At 38.6% G+C, this 22996-nt stretch overlaps 1 protein-coding gene across 3 annotated transcripts in view; it reads left to right on the forward strand.

Annotated features, from left to right (window-relative positions):
• The window catches only part of ccbe1 (collagen and calcium binding EGF domains 1), a 72775-nt gene that overhangs the window by 45512 nt on the left and 4267 nt on the right, over window positions 1-22996 (forward strand). For 2 of the 3 annotated variants that reach the window (XM_088070918.1, XM_042509328.2), the window contains 7 exons: window positions 13466-13518; window positions 13778-13912; window positions 14905-15042; window positions 16052-16161; window positions 17511-17619; window positions 18973-19112; window positions 20571-20606. In XM_088070918.1, the coding sequence (XP_087927044.1) occupies window positions 13466-13518; window positions 13778-13912; window positions 14905-15042; window positions 16052-16161; window positions 17511-17619; window positions 18973-19112; window positions 20571-20606 (721 nt within the window). The remainder of the gene's footprint in view (window positions 1-13465; window positions 13519-13777; window positions 13913-14904; window positions 15043-16051; window positions 16162-17510; window positions 17620-18972; window positions 19113-20570; window positions 20607-22996) is intronic. The other variant, XM_042509326.2, reaches the window with a different exon arrangement.

The following is a 22996-nucleotide window of genomic DNA, read 5'->3' on the forward strand; positions in this document are numbered from 1 at the left end:
TTAATTTGCAGATCACAATGAGTTAATGGCTGAGTGGGTGTTTCTGTTTAAAAAACACAGAATTTCATGGCAATTCATTCAATAGTTGTTCAATATTTCAGTCTAAACCAAAATGTTGGACAGCTCAGCTTAAAACAGGAGATGTAGAAGCAAGTATCCAGCACATTTACTGTACAAACACGTGACAAACTCTGATCATGAATACTGCATATATCAAAATTCTATGTGTTTTCTGATCACCAAGAGGCACCAGTGACCTCTCGTAGCCCTATAAGACTTCATTCGATGCTTTCAAGTGTGATTCCTGGTAATCTTTGTCTAGACCAAATCTGACTAACTTAAGGTCTTAGGGAAAAAAAAACAGAACATCTGCTTTATACATTTAAATCTATATGAAGAAGTGAACCTTTTATATCAGGATGGAAGATATTCCTTTTAAAGGCAAATAATCTCCCATAAACCACTGTTGATTTTAGTTCATCTTTCAGCAGGCCAGTTCTTTGATTCACTTTTTTTTCTTTCTTTACATTTAAAATGGCCATCCATTGTGAAGTGCTAATTTTTTTCCACTCTGTTTATGTAATGAGCTGTAAAATCTCTTAATAATAACAAATTAATTAAATTAACAATAATCCCCTCAAGATTCTTTCAACATTTCCCTGAAGTAGAGGTTGCATGCTTTCACAGTAACCCCAGTGTTGGAAGGGGATTGGTAATATCTGGCTTGTGTCCAGTAGCATGGTTTGAGTTAGAAACACATGGAGGGGCCGATGACGGTTTACTGTAACAGGCCACAGACAGCCGTGCTTTATATGATTTCCTGAAGTGTCAGTATCAGAGACATCACACACACCCCTGCACTTGTCCTCAGCTTTTTAAGTGAAAGTTTATATAAATGAAAATCTGGGTTTCTCAACTCAAAATGTGACATAAAAGCAGATAGATTTCATTATGGATTACACTACACATTTTATAACGTGGTCAGAGTCAAATCCGATTTGCTTGAGCCTTGAACACAGCTGAGGAAAGGCAACAAATGGGCAGAGGCCTGGGCTGTCTCTGTTATAGCTGACTGGTAGTATTTTGGCTCCAGCTGTCCGCAAAAGCTGAGCGAAGCTGAAGTGCTTTGCTGCAGTGAGTCTCACTGAAAAACTGCCGGTTTTGTTGGATTATGTTGCAGATGCCAGCACAGCAGGAGTGCTATACATGGCCAAAGTAGCTGCTAACAGCAGATGGATTGCAGAGCTTATATGGACAGAGGTCGTTATTTCATGTGACCCTTTTCTGCCACACAAAAGTAGCCATTTTTTAGTTGCTGTGTGTTATAACAGTACATGTATATGGTTGTGTATTGGTCTAACAGGCAGGAGCCCTTGTGTACTGTTTTTGATTTGGGATGTTCATGTTGGCTCACTGTGGTGAACTCACACTATGGCCAAACTGGTACATGCTGGTACTGTGAAGCCGTTTTGTCAGAACACTGATTCAGATAATATGGCAACAGACATGGCTCGGGGCATTATATTTTCGGGTTGTCTGTTGGTCCATCCTATTCTTGTGAACGTGATGGTCAAAAGTAAAAGTGAGAGTAACCACTTATAGCTTCTCTATATTTGAAACATTGTCAACTGTTGTGGCTACACATGATTCTGAGTAGACATGGATGTAAACTATAACTGCAACCTGACCGGTTTACAGAGGCATAAAACAGCAAGGCGGTAATTTTAGTCCTGGAGTGGGCATAAAGTTGTTTTGAAGAAATTAATCCGCATTTTGGGAAACACACATTACTGCATTTCCCTAAAAGGCTTTTGGTATAGTACCTCAGGAACCAAAAGTGCCACCTACAAAGAGTTAACTAGTCTGCACCTCATTTATTGTCCACAGAACAGGACTGCACAAAAATGAGCAGACTGCAGTGAGAGTCTCTCTATGGGATATTAATAGCACATCGAACAAAGCTCCGACAGCCTGGCATGTTTTTAACTGTGAGTGAGGATTAGATTCCACTTTAAAAGTTGTCGGCAGTCGGCCCACTGAATGATGTTTTTTTCTCAGTCTACAGCTGCTGCTAGAGACTGCAAACATCCTTTCATTTTTTAGCATCGTTGACGAATGTATGAAAAACTTGCCAAGGTATGAACAGTTGTTAAAACTGCCAAACCTCAGCTCTGAGCTCTGTGTTCTCTACTGACCAATAAACGGACTGCAGTGTGTCTAGCTCCACCTTTTATTAACATATCTGTGTGCAAGGTACCCCAAGCAGAGGGGTGACCAAAAATGGTAGCAGTGCCAAAGGTACTAAAGGTACCATTCACAACTTTTCACAATGGAAACGCAAACAAATGCATGCCGAATTGTACTGAATAGTAATGACCTGTTGGTGGAAACGCCCCAATGTTTGTTTTATTGTTGAGAGTTCGGTGACTCCCAACAATAAGTATGAAGCTGGAGAAGCTTGTTGTTTTTACACTGAGGTTTTTGTACAGATTATGAAAAATATACTTATACAAAATGAGATTGAACATGGAATGAGGCTTCAGTAATGTCACCCATTGGTTTGTGGACAGCCGTTTTGGGTTTTTGGAGCCAGAAGTGAGCATATTTGGATGAGAGGGTGGAACTGAGGAGTGTAGGGTGGATCTGATTCATAGACTGCAGTGATGCCTTAAATGTGTGTAATGTGCACTCTTAATAAACAGGTGAGTCATAAAAACTTTCAACCCCTTACAGTCATCATGAATGCTGAAATTGGTTATAGTGAACAAAAATGTTTTTTGCGAGGCTGTAAACATGTCTGTTTTTGTTGCAAATTTGGGCATTTTAAACACAGGAGCCCAGTGGGATTTTCTCTGTCTTGGAGCCAGCCTCAAGTGGCCATTTGATGAACTGCAGTTTTTTGCACTTCCTCATTCGTTTCACTGTTAAGCCTCAGAGGTTGAAGCTTGGTTAGTTAGTGAGCTTTAGAGGTGCTGGTAGACTGGTTCTGTTGTCTCTGGACAGAGCCAGACAAATTGCTTACCCCCTGTTTCTAGTCTATATGCTAAACTCAGATAATTGGCTGCTGGCGTTAACTTCAATTAAATGTACAGATGTGAGAGCCTTTTTGATTTGCTCATGAAACTCTGCAAGAAAGTGAATAGGTATATTTCACATAATGTTTAAGTATAGTATATTGGACCAATGTTTCCCAACTGTTCCAGTCAGGGGGTCGAGATTTCTCTTAAGTCATTAGCTCAAGGTCCACACATTATAAATGACCACATATTCAGTTTAATTTCACAAAATGTAAACAATACTGAGAACACAAAAAATAAATCATAGCAAAAACAAACACAAATGGCACTGAAAAGCTCTATGCCTGAAGTTGACTGTACTTTAAGCAAGTCATTTGTGGTCCATTCAGAATGGACCTGTGACCACTTTTGGACTGCAAACCAACAGTTGGGAACCACTGTATTATGCTATAGTTACCATGATGACAGATTTTCCTATAACTAGAAGCAACAGTTCCCTTCAGCTTGTGACGACATTGCGTTGCTTCAGTCTCTGAAAACATATTTTTTATTACAATTACCAGGCTTTCCTGTTACCACTGTGTCACAAGAGAGAAAATGAAAACAAAAGCGCAAGAATTAAAAGCTGAGTTTTGAATTAGTGACATTAAATTGAGCGATGCGTTTCCACAATTTTCTAACCAGACTGCTTGTTTGTTTAAAATGAGGGGCCTCACCTAGGGGTATTGTACCAAAACTGTGTGACTGTCACGGGCAGTGAACACTGAGTTCAAACAGTCATTAACCAATAGGTTATGTTAATGTACCATGTTAGTGATCAAATGGGGCGCCATTATTTCTCAGGGCAGATGTATATATGCGCTCACCCTGGATACAGATAGAAACAGCTATGCAGTGAGCAATTCTTTTTGAATAGAAGAGGGGAATATGTCTCAGGGAATATTTGTCATGTAAAAGGCCAGCTAAATTGTTTTTATTTGGGGAAGAAGTGATTGTTTTTGCCCTAATCTTATTTTTTTTTCTCCTTTTTTCCTTATCCGAACAATAGGGATTCAGGGGGGATTTTAGGAGAGAATGGAAGAATGGAAGAAAACTTTTAAACTGGTGGACTACCGTATAAATACATTTATATATATTTTTGCACTAGATTTGTTTAATCAGTATAGTGATAAAGTACTTTCAAACTATTAAGGCTTTTTAATCAAGTAAAACGTATAAATAAAGGATTTCGTCCCCCTAAAATAATCTCTTTCACAACAAAAACCTCTGAGCTAGCAACCTACACACCAAACCATCTTTTAATGTTTTATGTATGGTGTTTGTTTGTTTTTGAGGATTTACCCATTTACAGGTTCCACCAAAAGTTCTCTCTCTCTACTCTAAGCCCACTGTCGCTGCTTCCTCTGCTCAGCGCTGCCCAAGAGGAGGATTGTGATTAATTTAAAGAAATACAAACAACCTAGAGTGAATGTTTCTCGATTTTTGGCACAGTACCAGATAGGTCTGGCTATGTGAGACTATGGTGTAGTCGACACTCATTTTTAAAGTTTTGCAAATTAAGATACAGTCAGATCAGACTACATGTAAAAGGGTTTGCTTTAAGTAAATAACCCACAGAGAGATGTCGCTTTATTAAAACCTATTAGCCTCATTAAGCTCACAGTTTTGGTTTTATGGATTCCAATGGGTTGATGTTGCTGTGTGCCTGCTAGATGTAGAAGCAGGCTGTGGTTTTCTTGCATTAGTCAGTATAATGTGATAATATGTCAGGACTATGCAATTATCAACATTGCAGATTTATCAGTACTTTTATCTGTCAGATATTCGACTTGTTGTCATCTTAGTACAACACCAGATATTAAAAACATTTTATACATTTTATTTGTGTTGTCGAGGTATTTTGCCAGTAACAACTGGCTCTAATCCACCTTCCTCTTTCTAAATTTCAGTGCTTGCATGAAGCTCTGGAACAGCTGAGTTTTTGTTGGACCCCTCAGTCTTTGAAATGCCCCTTTAGTCTTCACGCTGAGTTATACTGCTAAGTGCTTTGGGGTTATAGTGCTACAATTGTTGTCTGTAATGGCCTGCCTCCAACAGAGGGATATCAGCTTGAGGAAAAACATATTTCTCCAACATCGTTTACCTTTTATGGCATCTCCAAACAATTGCCCGTAATTACGTTATAATTACTGACAATAATGGGACATAATACAGCAGAGCTGAAGAATCGGCAACACATTTTCAAGAGTGCCTTAAGACTGAAAGTCTGCCACTATAGAGAAAATTATAGTCTGCAACAATCCCTGATGTCTGATTCCTTCCTTTTCTGTAGTATTTTTAGCAGAATGGAAGACCTTTCCAAGACTGGAGTTTTTTCAGTTTGTAGGTTTGGAAAACACAAAGGTATCCAGACATTCTGAAGAGGTACCGTCTGTACTTTGTTTTTTATGTGTTTCTATAAACTCTGGTTCTCCTAGGGTATTGTTTTTTGGATACGGCACTGGCAGAAGTAACTGTCCCTCTTAATTTACTGTATTTTGTCTGGTTTTGGACTTGCTAATGTGTTGCTTAACTTTATCTCCTGTTTGTCATGACAACCAGTGTGTGCTCACAGAGACTGGACACATTTTGACATGCTAGAGGTTTATTTCTAAACGATAAAATGTGAGTCTCCAGAGCAAACGCTTAAACCAGGACGCCTTACAAACTGTGGTGTACCTTTGTTAATTTGTTTATATTACACTGTGGTGACCCTCAAGCTGCAGAGAGGGCGCCTGATGTCTGTGTATGTGTTTGTCTGTGTGTGTGCGTGTGTGTGTGTGTGTGTGTGTGTGTGCGCGCCTATGTTTGTTTGCAGTTGTTTCTAAGCATAACTGAAAGGGTTTATATGGAAGTGTCAGAATTTAATCTGCCTTAAATGTATGGTCACAACATTAAACACCCAATAATTTCTGTTATTTATTGCATTTAATAAGTAGTGCATACAAATCATGAAGTGAGGAATCCATTATGACTATAGGAAGAGAAGACGAAGCACTTTGTTTAATATAAAGTCTCACTTCCTCTTATTGAAAAGATGAAAATGTGGACTTTTGTTCCATATTTTTGATGTTGTCTACTTACTGGAAATCTTATCATCATTCGTCTTTTTTTTATTTTTATTGATTTACAGAGGCTGCGGACTATGCACAGTAGTGTTTTTCCCAATGGCCCCACCTGCGAGTTCCCACTGGGCTTATAGATTTTACCAAAAGTTTACCAATACAAAGCCTCCATGGCTCAAAACTTAGTAGTTTTGATATTGTTTGCAGTTGGAGATGTCCTGACAACTGTTTTACAGCTGCTTCTTGAATTAAATGGGGTATTAAAAGTGTAACAGAAAAGAAACAAAAAAACAACACAAACTGACCCTCATTGTGGACTTCTTTGCTGTGGCCATATGTGCTGCTTAGCAGGAAATGTCTGCTGTTTGGTAACTTTTGTTTTGTTTATCTTCTGTTTATGAAATCACATTAGTTCCACCTGTGCAGTTTCAACTTGGTGTGCATCGACAAGCTGTTGTAAAGTGCAGCCGTCATGAAGTGAAGGGAAAAAATGCAAAGTGAACTAGCTTCATTAACCACTTGTGTGGAGGGACACTTATAGTGTATTTTGAAAGTCAAGCTGAGGGCCATTTAAAATTTATCCATGGGCCACATTTAGCTGCCGGGCCAGACTTTGGACATGCCTGATCTAAGGTGACGTATGTAGCTCTTGAAAACTGGACTTTGAGTCTATAACAGAGGAACATGTGTGAGCCTGTTGTGCAGAGTTGAGAGTGAGTGGAGCGTTGACCCTGCCAATGGATAATACTGAACACTAAGTAGGCAGTATAACTGCAGAATACATGAACAGATGAACAGTTGCATTTTAGATAGTTTACTGTGTCAATGCCAGGCTTTTGGATCTGAAATGAGCAGCTAAAAATAGAGGGAAGACACAACAAGCAGACTTCATCAATAAACTGGAGGCTGAGGGGAAATGCTGCAGTCCAGACTGATGATAGAGTTATTGTTGAGGAGGAAATGTCTGATTTTAAAGATGGTTTTGTACAAACATAATAAATGGGTTGATTCTTTCTTGTGGGTCTTTCACAACAGTCAGGAGCCACCATGGTCCTGTTGACAATGGCAAATTGAGGGTGGCTGGCAGATATTAAGGATGATGATGCAACACTCATGCAATACGGGAGTGGGAAGCCAGAGAGGATCATGATGAGCATAGCAATTGTTGAAGTCATTATTAGATTCTTAACCAATATTTGTTTCTTTCATGTCAAACTTGAGCTACACGATTCAGCATTCATGGCGTGAGTGTGGAAGTTGTGTCCTCACCACAAACGTCTTCTCTTGAGTGGAATGCAGACATGTTATTGTATATCACTGCTAGACAAACAAGCCTCCACTGAGCAGACTGCACGTGTTGTCTCACAGCTGTGTGTGTTTGTGTGTGTGATACCCTTTAGTTTTGTAATTGTTATCCCGGTTTGAGAGAAAAGCACGCTGGGCTGTGATTAAGAGGGCCTCTCATGTGAAGGTGCACATGTACTGTATGCCTCATCCTTGTGCACTTTTTGTGCATTCTTTTTTTTTTCAATAGAACTTTATTTTTTATTTTTTAATTTTACATGTGCAAGAGACATGACAATCATACATACAACACACAAATCTGTTAAGCAACAAACAACAATAACGTTATCTCTGGAAAATGTAGCAAGTTGTAATTGAAATTATTATCAATGATGGTGATAGTAATTATAAAAGTAATAATAATAGTATTGATAATGATGATGATGATGATGCATAACAACAATAACAACACATATGAGAACATAATGTAGCAGGGAAAATAACCAATGCCAACTAAAACAATTAAATAACAATGTGTAAAAATGACAATACAAATATAGACATAGGTAAATATACATGTTTCTAAAATAAACATATATATATCTAAATACAATAATACTTAAATAATATACATTTCTAGAAGGAAAAAGAAAGAAAATAAGAATTGTCAAAAAGTAAATAAACAACGGTTAAAAATCTAACAGACTGGCAAAAGAGGGGAAAATAGTGATCATGCTATATTTATGTCTACTTTAACTCGTGTGTGTCAGCGTGAATTAGTGTGTTTCACTACAAGACAAAGTCAAGCCAGGCTGGTCCAGCATGTTGGTTCAGGGGAGGTCCAGTGTTTTTAAGGTAATTAGAGTGCTTAGGTTCAGCCGGGGTAACTGAGGTCAGACTAATCTATGTCTAGATTTCAAGGAAGGCTGTAAAATGATATGGACCACTGGCAAAATTAAATAACCTTTAGGTGCAAAAAGGCACAGGTGACAAAACAATCAGATTGTCTGTGATGTGCTCATTCTGCACAAATGCTGGACTCACAGTCTACTAAAGTTAAATGTTAGTCAACAAGATGGTATTGTGTGCGTGTAGGCATGCGACTCTGGAAACTCATTGATATTCATGTCGAAAAGTGTCATGAATGCATTTGGGATATCTTTCCCCCCCTTGTTCTCGCACTCATGAATATGAATGAAATCCACATGTGTTTTGAATCTGTCTGCTGATTTGCATGAAGTACATGAGCATCTAACAAGCTTGCACAGCACTGTATTCTTGGCTGTTGTTATGAAAGGTGTTAAGGCTCTGTGCATAATGACTCTGCATGATCTTGTTTTGTGTGCCAAATATTATGAGGAGCTTCGCCTCTGATTACCCATGCTTAATCTTTTGGATAGGGGTTATTCTATTAAGTGCTCTTTTACTGTCCTCTAGTGTGTCAATATAGAGAGGGATTTAGATCTTTCTGCTGTTCAAACACAGTGAGAGGAGCTGAGGTGGACTGTGACATAAATAGCCTTTTGAAAATCAATGCAAGATATTGATTCAGACAGTTGTGTAAATATAAACAAATCTGTTTGGAAAGAGTTATATCCTTTTTGATGAAAGCACCAGTGTGCTCTGGCAGAGGCTGGAGTTCACGCACACACTTTATATATTCTGTATTTATATGAAGACTTTCTTCTTAAAGAGTTGACTTGGCCCTGACTGTGGGAAAATATTGCAATCTTACCCCAAGCGACTTTAACACTTGCAATACTGGAATGGTGTGTTTTGACTAAAAGCACTAATTGCAGACTTAACCACTGCCACAACATGTCATGTGATTATTAAAAAAGCCCAACTCTTTAAAGTATGTGATATTTTGACTGAGGGGTATTACTAACTGGACAATAACTTAAAACCAAATTTTAAACAAATTTCAGCGCTAACATAGCTATACATCTGGTTTGTGACAAGAATGATAATGTCATGTATCTGCAGTTCATCTCTGAGACCTTCCATATCAAAGACCTGACAACTTTCCATCCCCCGACTGTAAATCATGGAGTTGTTTTCAGGTTATTTTATCGCTTTAGTGCATTGACCTTCAGCTCAGTATCCATCACCCACAATCTTTACCAGGCATGTTATTTTAACTTGTGGACAGGTCATATCATTACCATCTTGGTTTTGCGTGTCTGCCTCTCCCGGTCTGCCTGTTTTCATGTCCACGTGTCAAAATAAAAAAGGTTATCAAAGGGACAACATCAGAAATCAACAATGTTAAATTAAATCAATTTTCCTAAATGGAAAATAACAGATAATACTGTCATTTTGTTTTAAAAGTGCTTTAATCTGCAAGGTAACCAAATATGACTTAAATTTTAGACTTGTTTATGTAATGATATAAAGAGAGAAAGTGCAATAAGGTAGAGAATTATTGGGCTAATAAGCATTTCCCTGAGTTATAATTTAATAAAGATACAGTTCAGAAAAAAATAAACTTGAACACAGATATGAACCCAGTTTCCATGGGATGTTGTCGCCTCTCTCATGAGCTGCTGGAGACGGACATAGATGTTTGTTTTCTCATGATTGTTCAACCAAGCCTGGTTATTTTGCTACGCTGGTTATTTGCTATAAGTTCGTTCTGTCCTCATGGGGATGTTATTGTGACATGAAATATTGGGTCACACAGGAAATCATCCTCAGATCAGCGCTCTGAACCCACAAACACCAAAACATATGCCGAGTTGAGATTATCTTACACAGTTTGAAAGACAGAAAAAGGAACAACTTTCCACAGTTTGGTATGCACTGGTACATTTTACTGCACAGTTATCTTTGCCTAAAATAAAAACACGCTGTACTTCCATGCTTAATGAATATCCTACATTAATAAAGTAATTTAGGGAGGCTCCAGTAACTAACTTAAGCAAACTACTGTAGGTTATATAAAAAAAACAAAAAAAAACAAAACAAAAGAGCTTATTAACAAAACTTAGAAGCTGTGTTAGAAACTGTTCCCTATCATGAAAACAGTGCACTATATAGAGTGTTCACCATTTTATAGTAGTGTTTGAATGCTCTGCGGTAAATTTCATCCACTATATAGTAGCTCAGTGATACTCAATTTAAGGCTCCCTAGGCCAAATCTAGCCCACTGTGTTTTGTCTTGCAATGAAAATGAATTTATTCACAATGGAAATATTATTATTTTTCCCATACCCATACCTCCCTTTAAGTAAACAGTAAACACTTGCATAAATATTTAATGAAACACACAACACACAAAATTGCACACACACGTTATATTTAGCTGTACACACACTGCATGTGGCCTGCTCTTACTACATGGAGGGTCTCTTGAGTGGCAGGCTAATTGTAATCAAAGACTTGAAATGAGGTTGTTACAGGTTAATGTTCTTCAGTGGGAGCCTCAAGTGCAGCAAGGAAGGTTCTCATGGCCCCTCTTTAGGTAGTAAATATTAATTTATGTGAGTGAATAAGTACTTGGCTCCTCTGTATATCCTATACCCATGAAAATGACTGTAAAAGCATTAGACTGTAGAAGGTAGACCCATTAGACGGCAGTTGCGCAGAGTCAATGATTTACTTTGTTTTACTAGGATTATATTTCTGTGATGATGTTACTGCGAAAAGCATGACCTTTCTGTAGACAGGCCTCTTGATTCATGAATAAAATTGGAAGTAGTAAATGGAAAATCTTACTGTAATAAGCTGAGAAACTGAAATTAAGAGATCCTGTGATACACACTCATTCTGTTCCAAGTCTCCCATGGGCCATTTAAGAGATAATCAATCTGAAAAATGTCAGTTTAACTCTCCTCAGATAACAAATTCAGCTTTTCTTACTCTTGCACGACATTCCCCTTCATTTTTTCCCTTGTGTGTTATTTGGATTTTTTATGGTGAAGTGTTTAGAAGGAGGAACTCAGACTGTTTTACCACACGTTAGCTGCAGGCATGGCAATATCGGTCAGTCCACCACTTTTATCCAGACTGAAATATCTCACAAGACTTTCAGCTAGATTGCCATGACATTTTGAACAAATGAGAATGAATCCTGCTCACTGTGTTGATCGCCTGACGTTTTCTCTTGTACAGTGAAGTTGGCATTTGTGGATTTGAGTGTAATTTCTTGATAACTTTTGGAAGGATTGCCATGAAAATTGGTGCAAACATTAATGTTCCCCTCTCGAATCCATAAATTTAGAGATCCCATAACTTTTAATCCAGCGCCATGATCAGGTCATAATTTTATTTGGCCAATATTTCCAATTATTTGTCCAATACTTAGGTTTATGACCGAATAGCTTAATTAATGATATTCAAATTAGGTTGTGTGTAATGCTTGCATTTAGCATTGGCCTCAGGAAAGCTGCTCAGCCTTGCAGCCAATTTTTCCTAGTAACCGTTCTCAGTATTGTAGCAAAAAAATCCCCTCTGGCCCAAAAAACATTTTTCCATCAGGCCACCATTGTAAATATCAAACCATTGTAAAAGTTCCTCTGTAAAACTGTTGACAGGGCACCTCAAACTGCAAACAAGGCCCGTTTTAACTCTTTATAACCTGAATTGTTGAGCCATGGTGGTTTTATATTTGTAAAACTTTTCTCAAGCTGAGAGAAGCGATTTAAGAATCTGTGATGTCATCATAATGTGAAGCCAATGAGCCAGCGCGAGAATCACTACCGCACATCGGCAATTCAGTGGGCTGCATACCACGCACGTAAACCAGAAGCTTGGAAAATTCTTTGGTGTATGTGCTAGGTGAGCAACTCTGTTGAAATTGTATAGGTGCCGTCTTGATTAATAAAATCTATAACTCAGCCTCACAGAACCACTTCTATAGCTGTAGAGTCTCGCTCTCCTGTGGGTACCCTGGTTGAGAGCTGATGAATCATGTTACTTTAAGTAAATGTGAAAATAAATTATATCAATTGTTTTTAATGCTTGTGAGCAGAGACAGGAGAGCTTTCATTATATGAAATTACCAAACAGGCCCGTAGGAATGCCCCATCATCATAACTGGGTCCTGAATAAAAGCTGTAAAGCATTATCATTTTTCAGCACAACTTTCAAAGTAAATTTGACTGCACTATATTGCCATGACTTCATGGTGTAATTGGTTTTTTTTATCACCTCCTGTTTGAAAGTAACACCTGGTAGTACTTTTCCTTAAAGCAGAGCGTGAGCGAGGGATGAATATTACCTCATGTTGATGCGACTCATCCTCCTGATAAAATATTGCAACAATATGCTATCAAGGAGATGGTATGAATTAAACTAAATACAGATGAGGGAAGAAATGATGCAACAGAGAGGATGTTAAAGGAAAGCTCACTAGTTTGTTACTTCACATCGTCTCATCAAGCTGTTTTCACTCTCATCTACATGCACACAAACAAACACAAACTAATTGTCAAACAGTATTTCATCTGTTCATTTGTCACGGCATCTGTGAGATTACATAACTTGTATGACTGAAGATGTGCATATTGGAATGGAAATTCTGAATTGGAAAGGAAAGATGTATACAAGTAAGCAGTAACAAAACTGATTTGACAGAAACAGAAAATAAATGAAGAATGAAGTTTGGTATTTTGCCATTTATGAAGGAGTCATAACGGACATTTTTTTTTAAAAGAAACAAGAAACGCCACACTGCCAGGATAGTCCAGACAACAGGGGATTTTAACAGTAATTCATAAGTGTTGTCAGACATGAATGAACATGCAAAAACAGGCCAGACAATGCAATGAAACCTGCAGACAGCTCTCTCTCTGTGTATTTGGGTGTGTGTGTGTGTGTGTGTGTGTGTGTGTGTGTGTGTGTTTACTTTGGCAACATCAGTCTTCAAGAAGTTGCTTCCCACATTAACAAACACAATTGTAAAAACAGACTCCATCATTGGATCCCAACATATTCAGCAGATCTTTATTAATGTTGCATGTCAAACATTATGCACGTCATATTAAAATGTGGGACCTGTTGTGTGATTGTGAAAGTGTTCTGGATTTCTTATATTCACGTCCATTTGATATTTTACAGAAAGAAATGTTGCAAGGGCTTCAAGTTTGTGTTGGGCCAGTGTATTCCTGAAGGTATGGAAAACTGTTCAGATGTCTGTCTTGTGTATTTGTGATTTTTTTTGGAATTCTCTCCAATGTTGTCCCTTACTGTATGATCTTTGATCCTTTGACAGACTTCACTAAACTTGATATTATTTTAACCTCCTTGAGTGTTTGACATGGCATGACAGGAAAAATGAAAAAGATGGTGATACTGTAGATGAATATGAGATGGATGTGTGTTCTCTTGTGTTTATACTGATTAAACACAAGAGATCATGTATTTCTACAGACTATGATGTGTGTGCTGGCGCCCCCTGTGAGCAACAGTGTACTGACCATTTCGGTCGAGTTGTGTGCACCTGTTACCCCGGCTACCGCTATGACCGTGAGCGCCACAGAAACCGAGAGAAGCCCTACTGTCTGGGTGAGACCTTGCACAACACCTTAATAAAAATAATTTATCTTTAAAATGAAGATATGTTTCAAATTCACATATTCTCATGTATCGGTTAAAAGTGTTAGAACCGATCACTCTATATTGCACCAGAGTGCAGCCAGTTAGAAGACACATGCACTGCATTGTCTAATAGCATTCCTTAAAGGGACATTTCACCCTAAAAGTAAACAATGCATATAGTGCTATTAATGAGTCTAGACTGCTTTGGTGTGAGTTGATGAGTATTGGGGATATCGGCCATAGAAATGTCAGCTTTTTCTCTAATATCTATAACAATATCTTAAACAATCTAGATCATTAGAAAAGAAAATAAAGTATTTTTTATTTTGGGTTAGGGTTGGAGAGGGTTTGCAGAAAGTTCTGGTCCACTGACTTAAACTGCAGCAGAATATAAGATTGCATCACATGTTTTTGTTTAATGGTTGTAAAAAAATTATTGAGTGCCCATTTTACTATACTAGCACACTGCAATGCATGAATGCGACTGACTTTAGATGTTTTAGGTGTAATTTGGCTTTCAATCCATGCTCTTTATTAGTATGTAATTATTTATTTTTGTCTTTAATTCAGATTACTAGTTTTCATATCAGTTTTCCTACATTTTTGTCATTGAGAGTTAATAACCACCATTTGACCACCTTGTATTCATGAAAGCTAAATAGATTCTTTCTTTTTGATGAATGGACAAATTATGACGCATCATATAGATGACATTGTCAAGGGTCATATATGTAAAATCTTCAGTGTATCAAATCCTTGTGCTGATTGCTGCAGTTGATGTCAAGACACTTAACATCCCATAATTTCAGCCAAGAAGGTGCTAATAGTGAAAAAATGTATAAAATATACTTTTCTGTATTTTTAAAATGTAATTGGAAATGTATGTTTGTATTAATAGACCCTGTCTTTCTTTTAACTGCTTGTTGTATCTCCTCTGTATCTGTCACTTCAACTTATAGATGTCAACGAATGTGCAGACAAAAACATGACTACATGCTCTCAGATCTGCATCAATTCTGTGGGGAGCTACAGGTGTGAGTGTGAGAAAGGCTATTTCCTGGAAGAAGATGGGAAAACATGCACCAAGGGGGAGAGAGGTGAGAATAGTATTTTTACTCAGACACTTTCTCTTTACTCAAGGGCACTTCTGACTGTGATGGGGAGCTGACCACACATTATTGTTTGATGGGAGAGAAAGAGATGGGGAGGAGCTGGGGGGTACTGCAAACATAGACACCTGGTAGTCATTACACATCCAAGCTGCTTGTGCATGTCAGAACATTTCTGTCTCCCAAACACACCGCTGCCCCCGTGACTCCTGGTCTTTTCTGATTTGCTGGATGCATTAAAGGAGAACATCACAAATGGTCCCGGCGATAATAAAGTATTTTGCCGCCCCAGATTCAGTCGCCAGTGAAGCGGTCAGGGCCTGCAGATTTGCTACTTCCTCCCATGTGTTTATCATCCATTACCTATTATAGCAACTTAAGAAAGGCTGGAGAGTGAGAGACGATGGTTCATATAGTCATGCTCCTGCTTTATGTCCTGCTGCTTTGTAACGCAGTGAGGAAATTAGTGTCGAGGCACTTTAACTCATCCATTAAATTTATGCATTCATAGAGTTTATTCGACTCCAGCCCACAGACAAAACCAGGAGACATAGTAGTAAGCTTTGTGCTTTTCATGTTTATTGCTTAAACTTTAACATGGTCTCTGAATACAGTTAAAGAAGATAATCATAGAAAGAATTTTCCTCAGTACCCAATCTTTTTGTCAAGATGTTTAAATATGCAAGTATCTTAATTATATTGCATTATTTTACCTGCAACAATCCGTCAGACTATCATCAGACAAGCACTGTGTGACTCAGGAATATGGACCCTTACAGGTGTGTCTTTTTTGGTGTTTGGATTGTTTTTTTCTTTTAATAGTTGTGCTTTAACATAATTTTATGAACACATTGAAAACTTACTTAGTCAAATTGTGCGAAATAATTCTACTTTTTTTTTTTTAGATCTGATATGTTTTTCCTTTTTCTGATGATTTTCTAAAAGAACCATTTTCGGGTAATTTTAGTGACAGGAACATTTTTTTCCCAATTCTCAGCAGTGCATCTCTTTGAAAAGTCTGACAACGTGATGAATGCTGGAACCTGCTCAGCCACATGTGACGATTTCCACCAGATCAGGATGTCGGTCCTGCAGCTTAAACAGAAGGTGAGCGGCAGAAAAATAAACTAAAAAAAATGCATTTCTGTTTAACAAATGTAGAATTGCAGCCTCTTTTAGCATTCTGTGGTTGACCACAGAAAGGCATCTGTGAGCTTTAAACAAACCCTTCTTGATTCAGCTGAACGTAAATATCTGCAGAACTGCTCTGTTCCTTTATCACCACCTAAAGATCTCGCTGTATCTCCATGGAATCCATACCTGACAGTATTTCAGGAGCAACAGCTGGCAGACTTTTACAGCTTCCCTGAGATTTATTGTAGCACTTTATTTCCTAATAAAAAATGTCTGAAAAAGCTTCCTGTACTGTAGCTGTTAGATTTTCTCTGTGAGTGGGAATTGGTTGGCAGTTTGTGTGAAACTCAACAGTGGGTTACATTTTCCTCTGTGTAATCACAGGCGTCTGAACCTATCTGAGCACGAGTCTGTCAGCAGTGGCACTCAACACCCTCGGCTTTAACACGTTATATATTGCTTCCAGCTGTGTGGTCCAAGTGCTTGGGCAGCTATACAGTTTATTACTTTTTTTTCTCAATGTTAATATATTAAGAAAACAAAATGAAATTTCTGTGTATTATTTCAGTTTATGAAAAAGTATATTATAATTTACACATATTATGTGAAGTTTAGAGTATGAGTGCAGGATCATGCTGTGGTTCAAACACCTGTGCCCAAGGTCACAGGCTACAGTCTTGCATAATTTTCACGTATCAGCAGGTGAACCACGACCTCAGTCAGTGTATGTGTGAGTGTGTGTGTGTATGTGTGGACATATGTTTATGTGCATGAATTCAGATTTTTTGGCCCTTGCAGCATAGCAAGGTCTTTCACATGTCTCCCTCTGGGACTGTCAGATCCACATGATGTTATACAGAGATCAAAGATAACTTTTCCCAAGGATGCCACTTAGCATACAGAGCAGGAACTCTCCTGGTCTTGCTGAATAATGCAGAGGGGTTGCCTGGCCCTCCATCTGTCTGGGTTACAGCTTGTAGCAGATGGAGGATCAGCTTTCATCTTTGGCAGGGAATATAATTTTAATGTAATTTCACCTCAGGTTGGCCCTTCAGTGTGTAATTTCTTGTCCTGTTTGACACTGCAGGACTTAAGGAAGCATTGTATGTGTAACCACTTTAGGAATGACAACCAAATGGTTGTTAAACAGTTGGATGTTTAGCATCACTTCCAAATTAAGGGAAAAAATGCCTTCTACCCATTAGAAATGTATATTTTTGTTGGCCATGTTCTCCATTTGATATATAATTCATTCAATTATTTGTAGTTTACTTGTCATTGACCTACTCATTCAGTCATTATTTTCTGAATCCTTATTCAAGATGGCATTGCTGTCAAACAGTGCTGACGTCCCTGAGCAGATGACCAGCGAGAAAATCCTGACTTCGCCCATATTTTTACCAGGGCCTCCAGGTCTCCGTGGTCCCCCAGGTAAACACATGAAGCTTAAGATAATAAAACAGTGTCAGACTCTGCTTAAAGAAACTGGCCTGAATCCAGCAGGGATAGTCTGAAGCAAGACTTAAGAGTCTACAGCCATGCTAGCAGCTCTTTGAGGTTATACTCAGGCACAGCTGTGCTTTAAGCCAAATGCTAACTTCAGTATTGTTACATGCTGAGAGCGACAATGGTCATAAACAACTGTACTGGACAAAATTACATTTTCATGGTGATGGTAGATGAAAAGTTAAAGGTAAGCAACACCCATTTTCAAAATTCACGTTATTTTTATGGTCTAAGACAGTCACAAAACAGACACAAACTCTTCGTGATGTCACCCAGGGGACTGCTCTTAGTACAAATATACACTCTGTTTCAGCACTCTAAACCCTGGTTCTTCAACAGGGGGTCCTCTGAATGATTGCAGGGGGGCTTCCAAATGATATATATTTTTTATTCTTTTTTATTGTTATTAGAATATGTCTGAAAGCATTAACACAGAACATGTTTTGCCTTACCTTTATGAAAGTGGAGTTCCCTTCCTTGTATACCTGAAAAGGAAATACAAATCAAGAATGCAGTCTGAGGCGGATTTGGTCCCCTGCCTGACACCCTCCATTGGCCTAGTGTAATGTGCAAGGCATTTTATACAGTACATGTAGTGGGGGTTCCTGCTTTGTCTTTATTTCAGCTAAGGAGTCCTTGGCCTGAAAAATGTTGAAGACCCCTGTGGTCACTACAACAGAATAAAGCTCATTGGGGAAACAAAATCAGTCTCCCATTCAGTGTCTATGGAGCAACTCCAGACTTCATACTTGATGAAAATAAATAAGTTTGAGACTTAGCTCTGATTTTGGACTTTGAGAGAGAGTAGCTCATGTTCACAAATACTACACTTTCCTAGGCCATGGAAATAACATATTAGTATTCTTAGCTTAACTGGTATTGCCCTTTAAGCTGTCACAAAGGTAGTTATAATTTATCATGAGGGTGACATAAATAGTCGTACCACATTTCATGGCAATCTATCCATAAATTGTTGAAACATTTCTCTCAAAACCACTTTTAATTTTTAGTGATGCCAGCTTGACCAGCTAGTAGCACTAGGGGAATAATCAGAGGATTTTGACAGCAACATTCCTTGGCAGTCATACTGTAGTTGTTGTAATTACAGCAAGTTCTAGATAAGTCCGAACCACAGTGGTCAACCCACCACCATCTCGAGCGCTACTAGCATGGCTAATGAGTATTTAATCTATTCTACAAACTCATCATCTATTCTGTGTATGACCTTTTTGTGATCAGCTGTCTTTATTTCTCTAATATCAGTCTGTATTGTTTTAGGAGATCCAGGACCAGAGGGCCCTCCAGGTCTTCCGGGACTCTTAGGCCACCCTGGGCCTCCTGGTCCAAGGGGCTTGATGGGACCCATCGGACCCTCACCAGACCTGTCCCATATCAAACGGGGCCCCAGAGGACCTGTGGTCAGTTAATATATACTGTTTTTTATGTATTTATCAAAACTGCCACACTATGGTTCTTTGCAGGTGAAATAGAGATCTTTTCTTAGGATTGTATATGTACTTCAATTTGTCATATTTCTCACATTTAACAGCATAAGCTGAGTGTGTCTGTGTTTAGACTGTGACCTCCACTGCTCTGAGTAATTATTGAAAACTCATCTCTTATGTCCACCTTTGCCTTTAATTTCTGTTGGTCCAGAGTCACTCTTCACAGCAGAATTACTCAATTATTCTCGATGACAGGCCTGCATGCCGTGAAAAATTGAAAAGCTCTTTTTACTTTCGTCTATCTTGCAGATTTTTTTCACTAAAATTATTCGGCCAATTTTGTAATCCTGCATTGTGAGACAGACCCCAGGAGAGCTGCGATTGATTTGTCTTTATAAAAGGAGCATGAGTAGGAGAAACCAAGTAACCCTTGCATTTTAACTGACGCAAAAAAATAAAAAAAAAGGAAAACCCAACCCATCACTCACCCTCTTAAAAAGACATACGCTTCTGCAAAGGGAAAAAGATGACACATGGTTATGGCAGTAATAACAGAGAAGGTAGAATCCATTTACAGCTTTAGTTGTTTTCTTTGGCTCGCTGTGTTTTTGTGCAGCTCTGGGTCTTGCCTGCGAGTGTAAACCCTCTGTAGTAAAGAGTGGGATCTGAATCAAGAATGTGACATATTTCTGGTTTTTAAAGCTTGGTTATTTATGCAATCTCATTGTTGATAAATCAGACCATCAAAACTTGCAATTGGTCATATCACAAGCTGCATCAATGCCAAACTTAGAAGTCTGGAACTCGGTTTGTACAGTAGAAAGTGATTTATTACTTTGTGTGTGTGTGTCTTTATATTCATAACCTGTTAATACCTTTAATCAGTGCACATGGTGGTGAAGGCTGACTTAAAGGGAGTCTCTCTACACAAAAACCTCATCAGATTTTGAGCACAGTTATAAGGACCAGGTCCCATGTTCGACTGCACGTCACGGTCTCACAGATGATGATTGTAGTATTGTGTGTGACTTGCAGGTTTGGCACTGATCTGAATACTGGCTCGACTTCTTTTATAGTGTCTTCACACTTCTTTACTGGTGATTATTCCAGGAAAGAGATCAAAGCACGCTCTACTACTGAGCTGAAGTCACTCAAAAGTGGCCTTAAGGCAGGCACAAAATTAGTTTTAGATAATTGCTGGTGAAGCATGATGAAAATGTCATTTTAGAATTCGTAAAGATTTTTAATAAGTTCATTGTTCTGTGAAAATGTTAAATAGAGCATTAATACATTTCTGGGTGCAAGATAGGGAACCACCACCAGATAGACAGTCACGTGCAAATTCCCATTTACGTGCTTCACATCATACAGCAGGCTGTCTTTGGAGTGTGAAAGGAAATTTATTGTTTTATTTTGTTTTTCATCTAACAGGGGGCTCCAGGAGCACCAGGAAAAGATGGCTTAAAGGTGAGTTCAGATGCTATTTTGTCACTTTGTCCTCTCTCTGTAACAAAAGGGCATTGATAGAATTTAATACAAACATGTTTCTACCGATATCCAGCAACTACTGATTTTTCCCTAGCAATAATTTTGTTAAAAAAACAACATAAAATAAGTATAGCCACTGTTGTCTTACAGTGTCTGGTAGCCAATATATTAGGTACACAAACAATTAAGAGGTCTTGTTCTCTTCAGTGAGTCCCGTCTCCCTTACCCAATATCGGTCATAGGATAGGCATTTATTTCTTGCTAATGTGTCAGACGCTGTAGTTACATCTAATTGTAAAATTACCAAAGCTCTGTCAACAATAGGTTCATGTAGGCTAAGTGAGAAAGACATCATCCTCATACGAACAGTTCTGTACATGAAAAATACATGACAGATCACGTCTTGTTTGATTTAGTAAAGGACAGTGTGAAGTCTTTCCTCTGACTAGTAGTTAAGCATCACTGTGTGTGCTTCCCACCGAAAGCTTGGGGAAACAGTTGTGAGCTGCACTTCTTTGGAGCGGGTGAAGTTAACATTTTTGGGGAGATTGATGCCAGATCAAAAGTGCTTTTGGAGCGCCCAGTAGCTCAGGTGGTAGAGTGGGTGCCCCATGTACAGAGGCTATGTCCTCCCTGCAGCGGCCACAGGTTATATATATATGTGTGTGTGTGTGTGTGTGTGTGTGTGTGTGTGTGTGTGTGTGTGTGTGTGTGTGTGTGTGTATTTTTTTCCAGTTACTTTCAGTTTTCCACCTCTGATAAAAAGCAGTGCACAGCAGCTTCCCTAAACTTTGTCTCATCCAGACAGTCCCAAACGAGGTTATGTGGCTGTCAGACAGTCTGAAGGGGATACTGTTATATCAGGAGAGCATAATGTAAGGCACAGCAGACGATTAGAACAGGTAGATTTTTTCTTTAAGTATTATGGTGCGATTCAGTTCTGACTTTTTATTCATAGCATTACCACTTTTTATGCTACTGTGACAGCTGTGGCCAGAGGCTTTATGTTTTCAAGTTGTCTGTCTGTCTGTCCATTCGAACGTACGTCCATCTCACTCTCTTAAACTCATCATCTCAAGAACACCTTGTGGGAATGTCCTCATATTTGGAAGAAACGTACACTAAAACTCTATGATGATTGATTTCGGTGGTCAGAGGTCAAGTTCACTGTTACCTCACAAAAATTGTATTTGGCCATATCTCAAAAATGTATATGCTTTTTCATGACAAAATTTCACACATAGGACCAAGAGGATAAAATGAAGAAGAGTAGGAAGCATCCATGTTTTAGAACATGTAGCTTGTTTGCAGCAACATCCATATTTGAAGCATTTTCTACTGTCATGGCTACATATGAGTCTGGACAGACATGCATGTAAACTGTCACTACAACTTCACTGGTTCACAGTGGAATACAAACACGAGGTATTAATTGTGGTTTGTCAAAATATCACAACTTTATTCTAGACTTCTTAGGGAACGCAGATGAGGGCCAATTCCTTGAATGTGTAGAAAGTTTTGAATATGAAATGAAGTGTTACTTTTCTGTATAAAACAGCTATTATAGACGAGAGCCTATTTTTTAGTTGCAGACTGAAGAACTGCAGTCCAGCATGTGTTGCCCCTTAGGCAAAGGAGTCATTCATGCTGGCAGCAGAATTTGACTCTTGGCTCACCGAACACAGGTTTTCTAAAAGGAAAGATAAAAAAGAGTTGCAGAAGGTTTGGAAGTACCAAGTAGATCAGTTGGTTTATCTGCCAGCACCATGTCTGTCAAAAGTTATTTCCCAATAGCCAAAAATGCTTCTCAACTTCTCCATATTCATACAGGGGGGAAAACCACAATCCTGTGCCAGCATTCTCACGAATACTGAATTTGTCCCTGTGAATGATAGGATCACTGCAAGTTGCTTCAAGTTCTGAGAGTAAAACTGATGTGCCAAACCACAATAGATACAATTTTGATCCTCTAGTTGCGAATTGTTAGATATTCCAAAGGAGCAAATAGAGCATTGTTATCTATGAGTCTTCATTATGAGTTTCAAGCATTGTACCTGGTATACAGGCATCTTGGGCCAAACTGGGACAATTTTGTCGTTGCTTAATCAGACGTGAGATTACACATTGTTTCAGAACATACAAGTTCCTTCTGCAGCCTGAGTCAGAACTGATCTAACAAGAAGCTAAAGCCAACAGCAAGTTTAGTTAAGTGGCAACACAGTAACTTTCTTCTGACCACCAGTGTGAATACTCTGGATACCTCTGGGCTGTTGCGGTTCTGTGGAATATTGCATGGATTATGGGAACAGTTGCTGACGGGAGGGACTCGCCATCTTTCAAAAGGCAAACTGGAATTTCTTTTTTCTTTT

This window comes from Plectropomus leopardus, chromosome 20 (assembly GCF_026936395.1).
Source record: "Plectropomus leopardus strain MGB_pleo_1.0 chromosome 20, ASM2693639v1, whole genome shotgun sequence".
NCBI lineage: Eukaryota > Metazoa > Chordata > Actinopteri > Perciformes > Serranidae > Plectropomus > Plectropomus leopardus.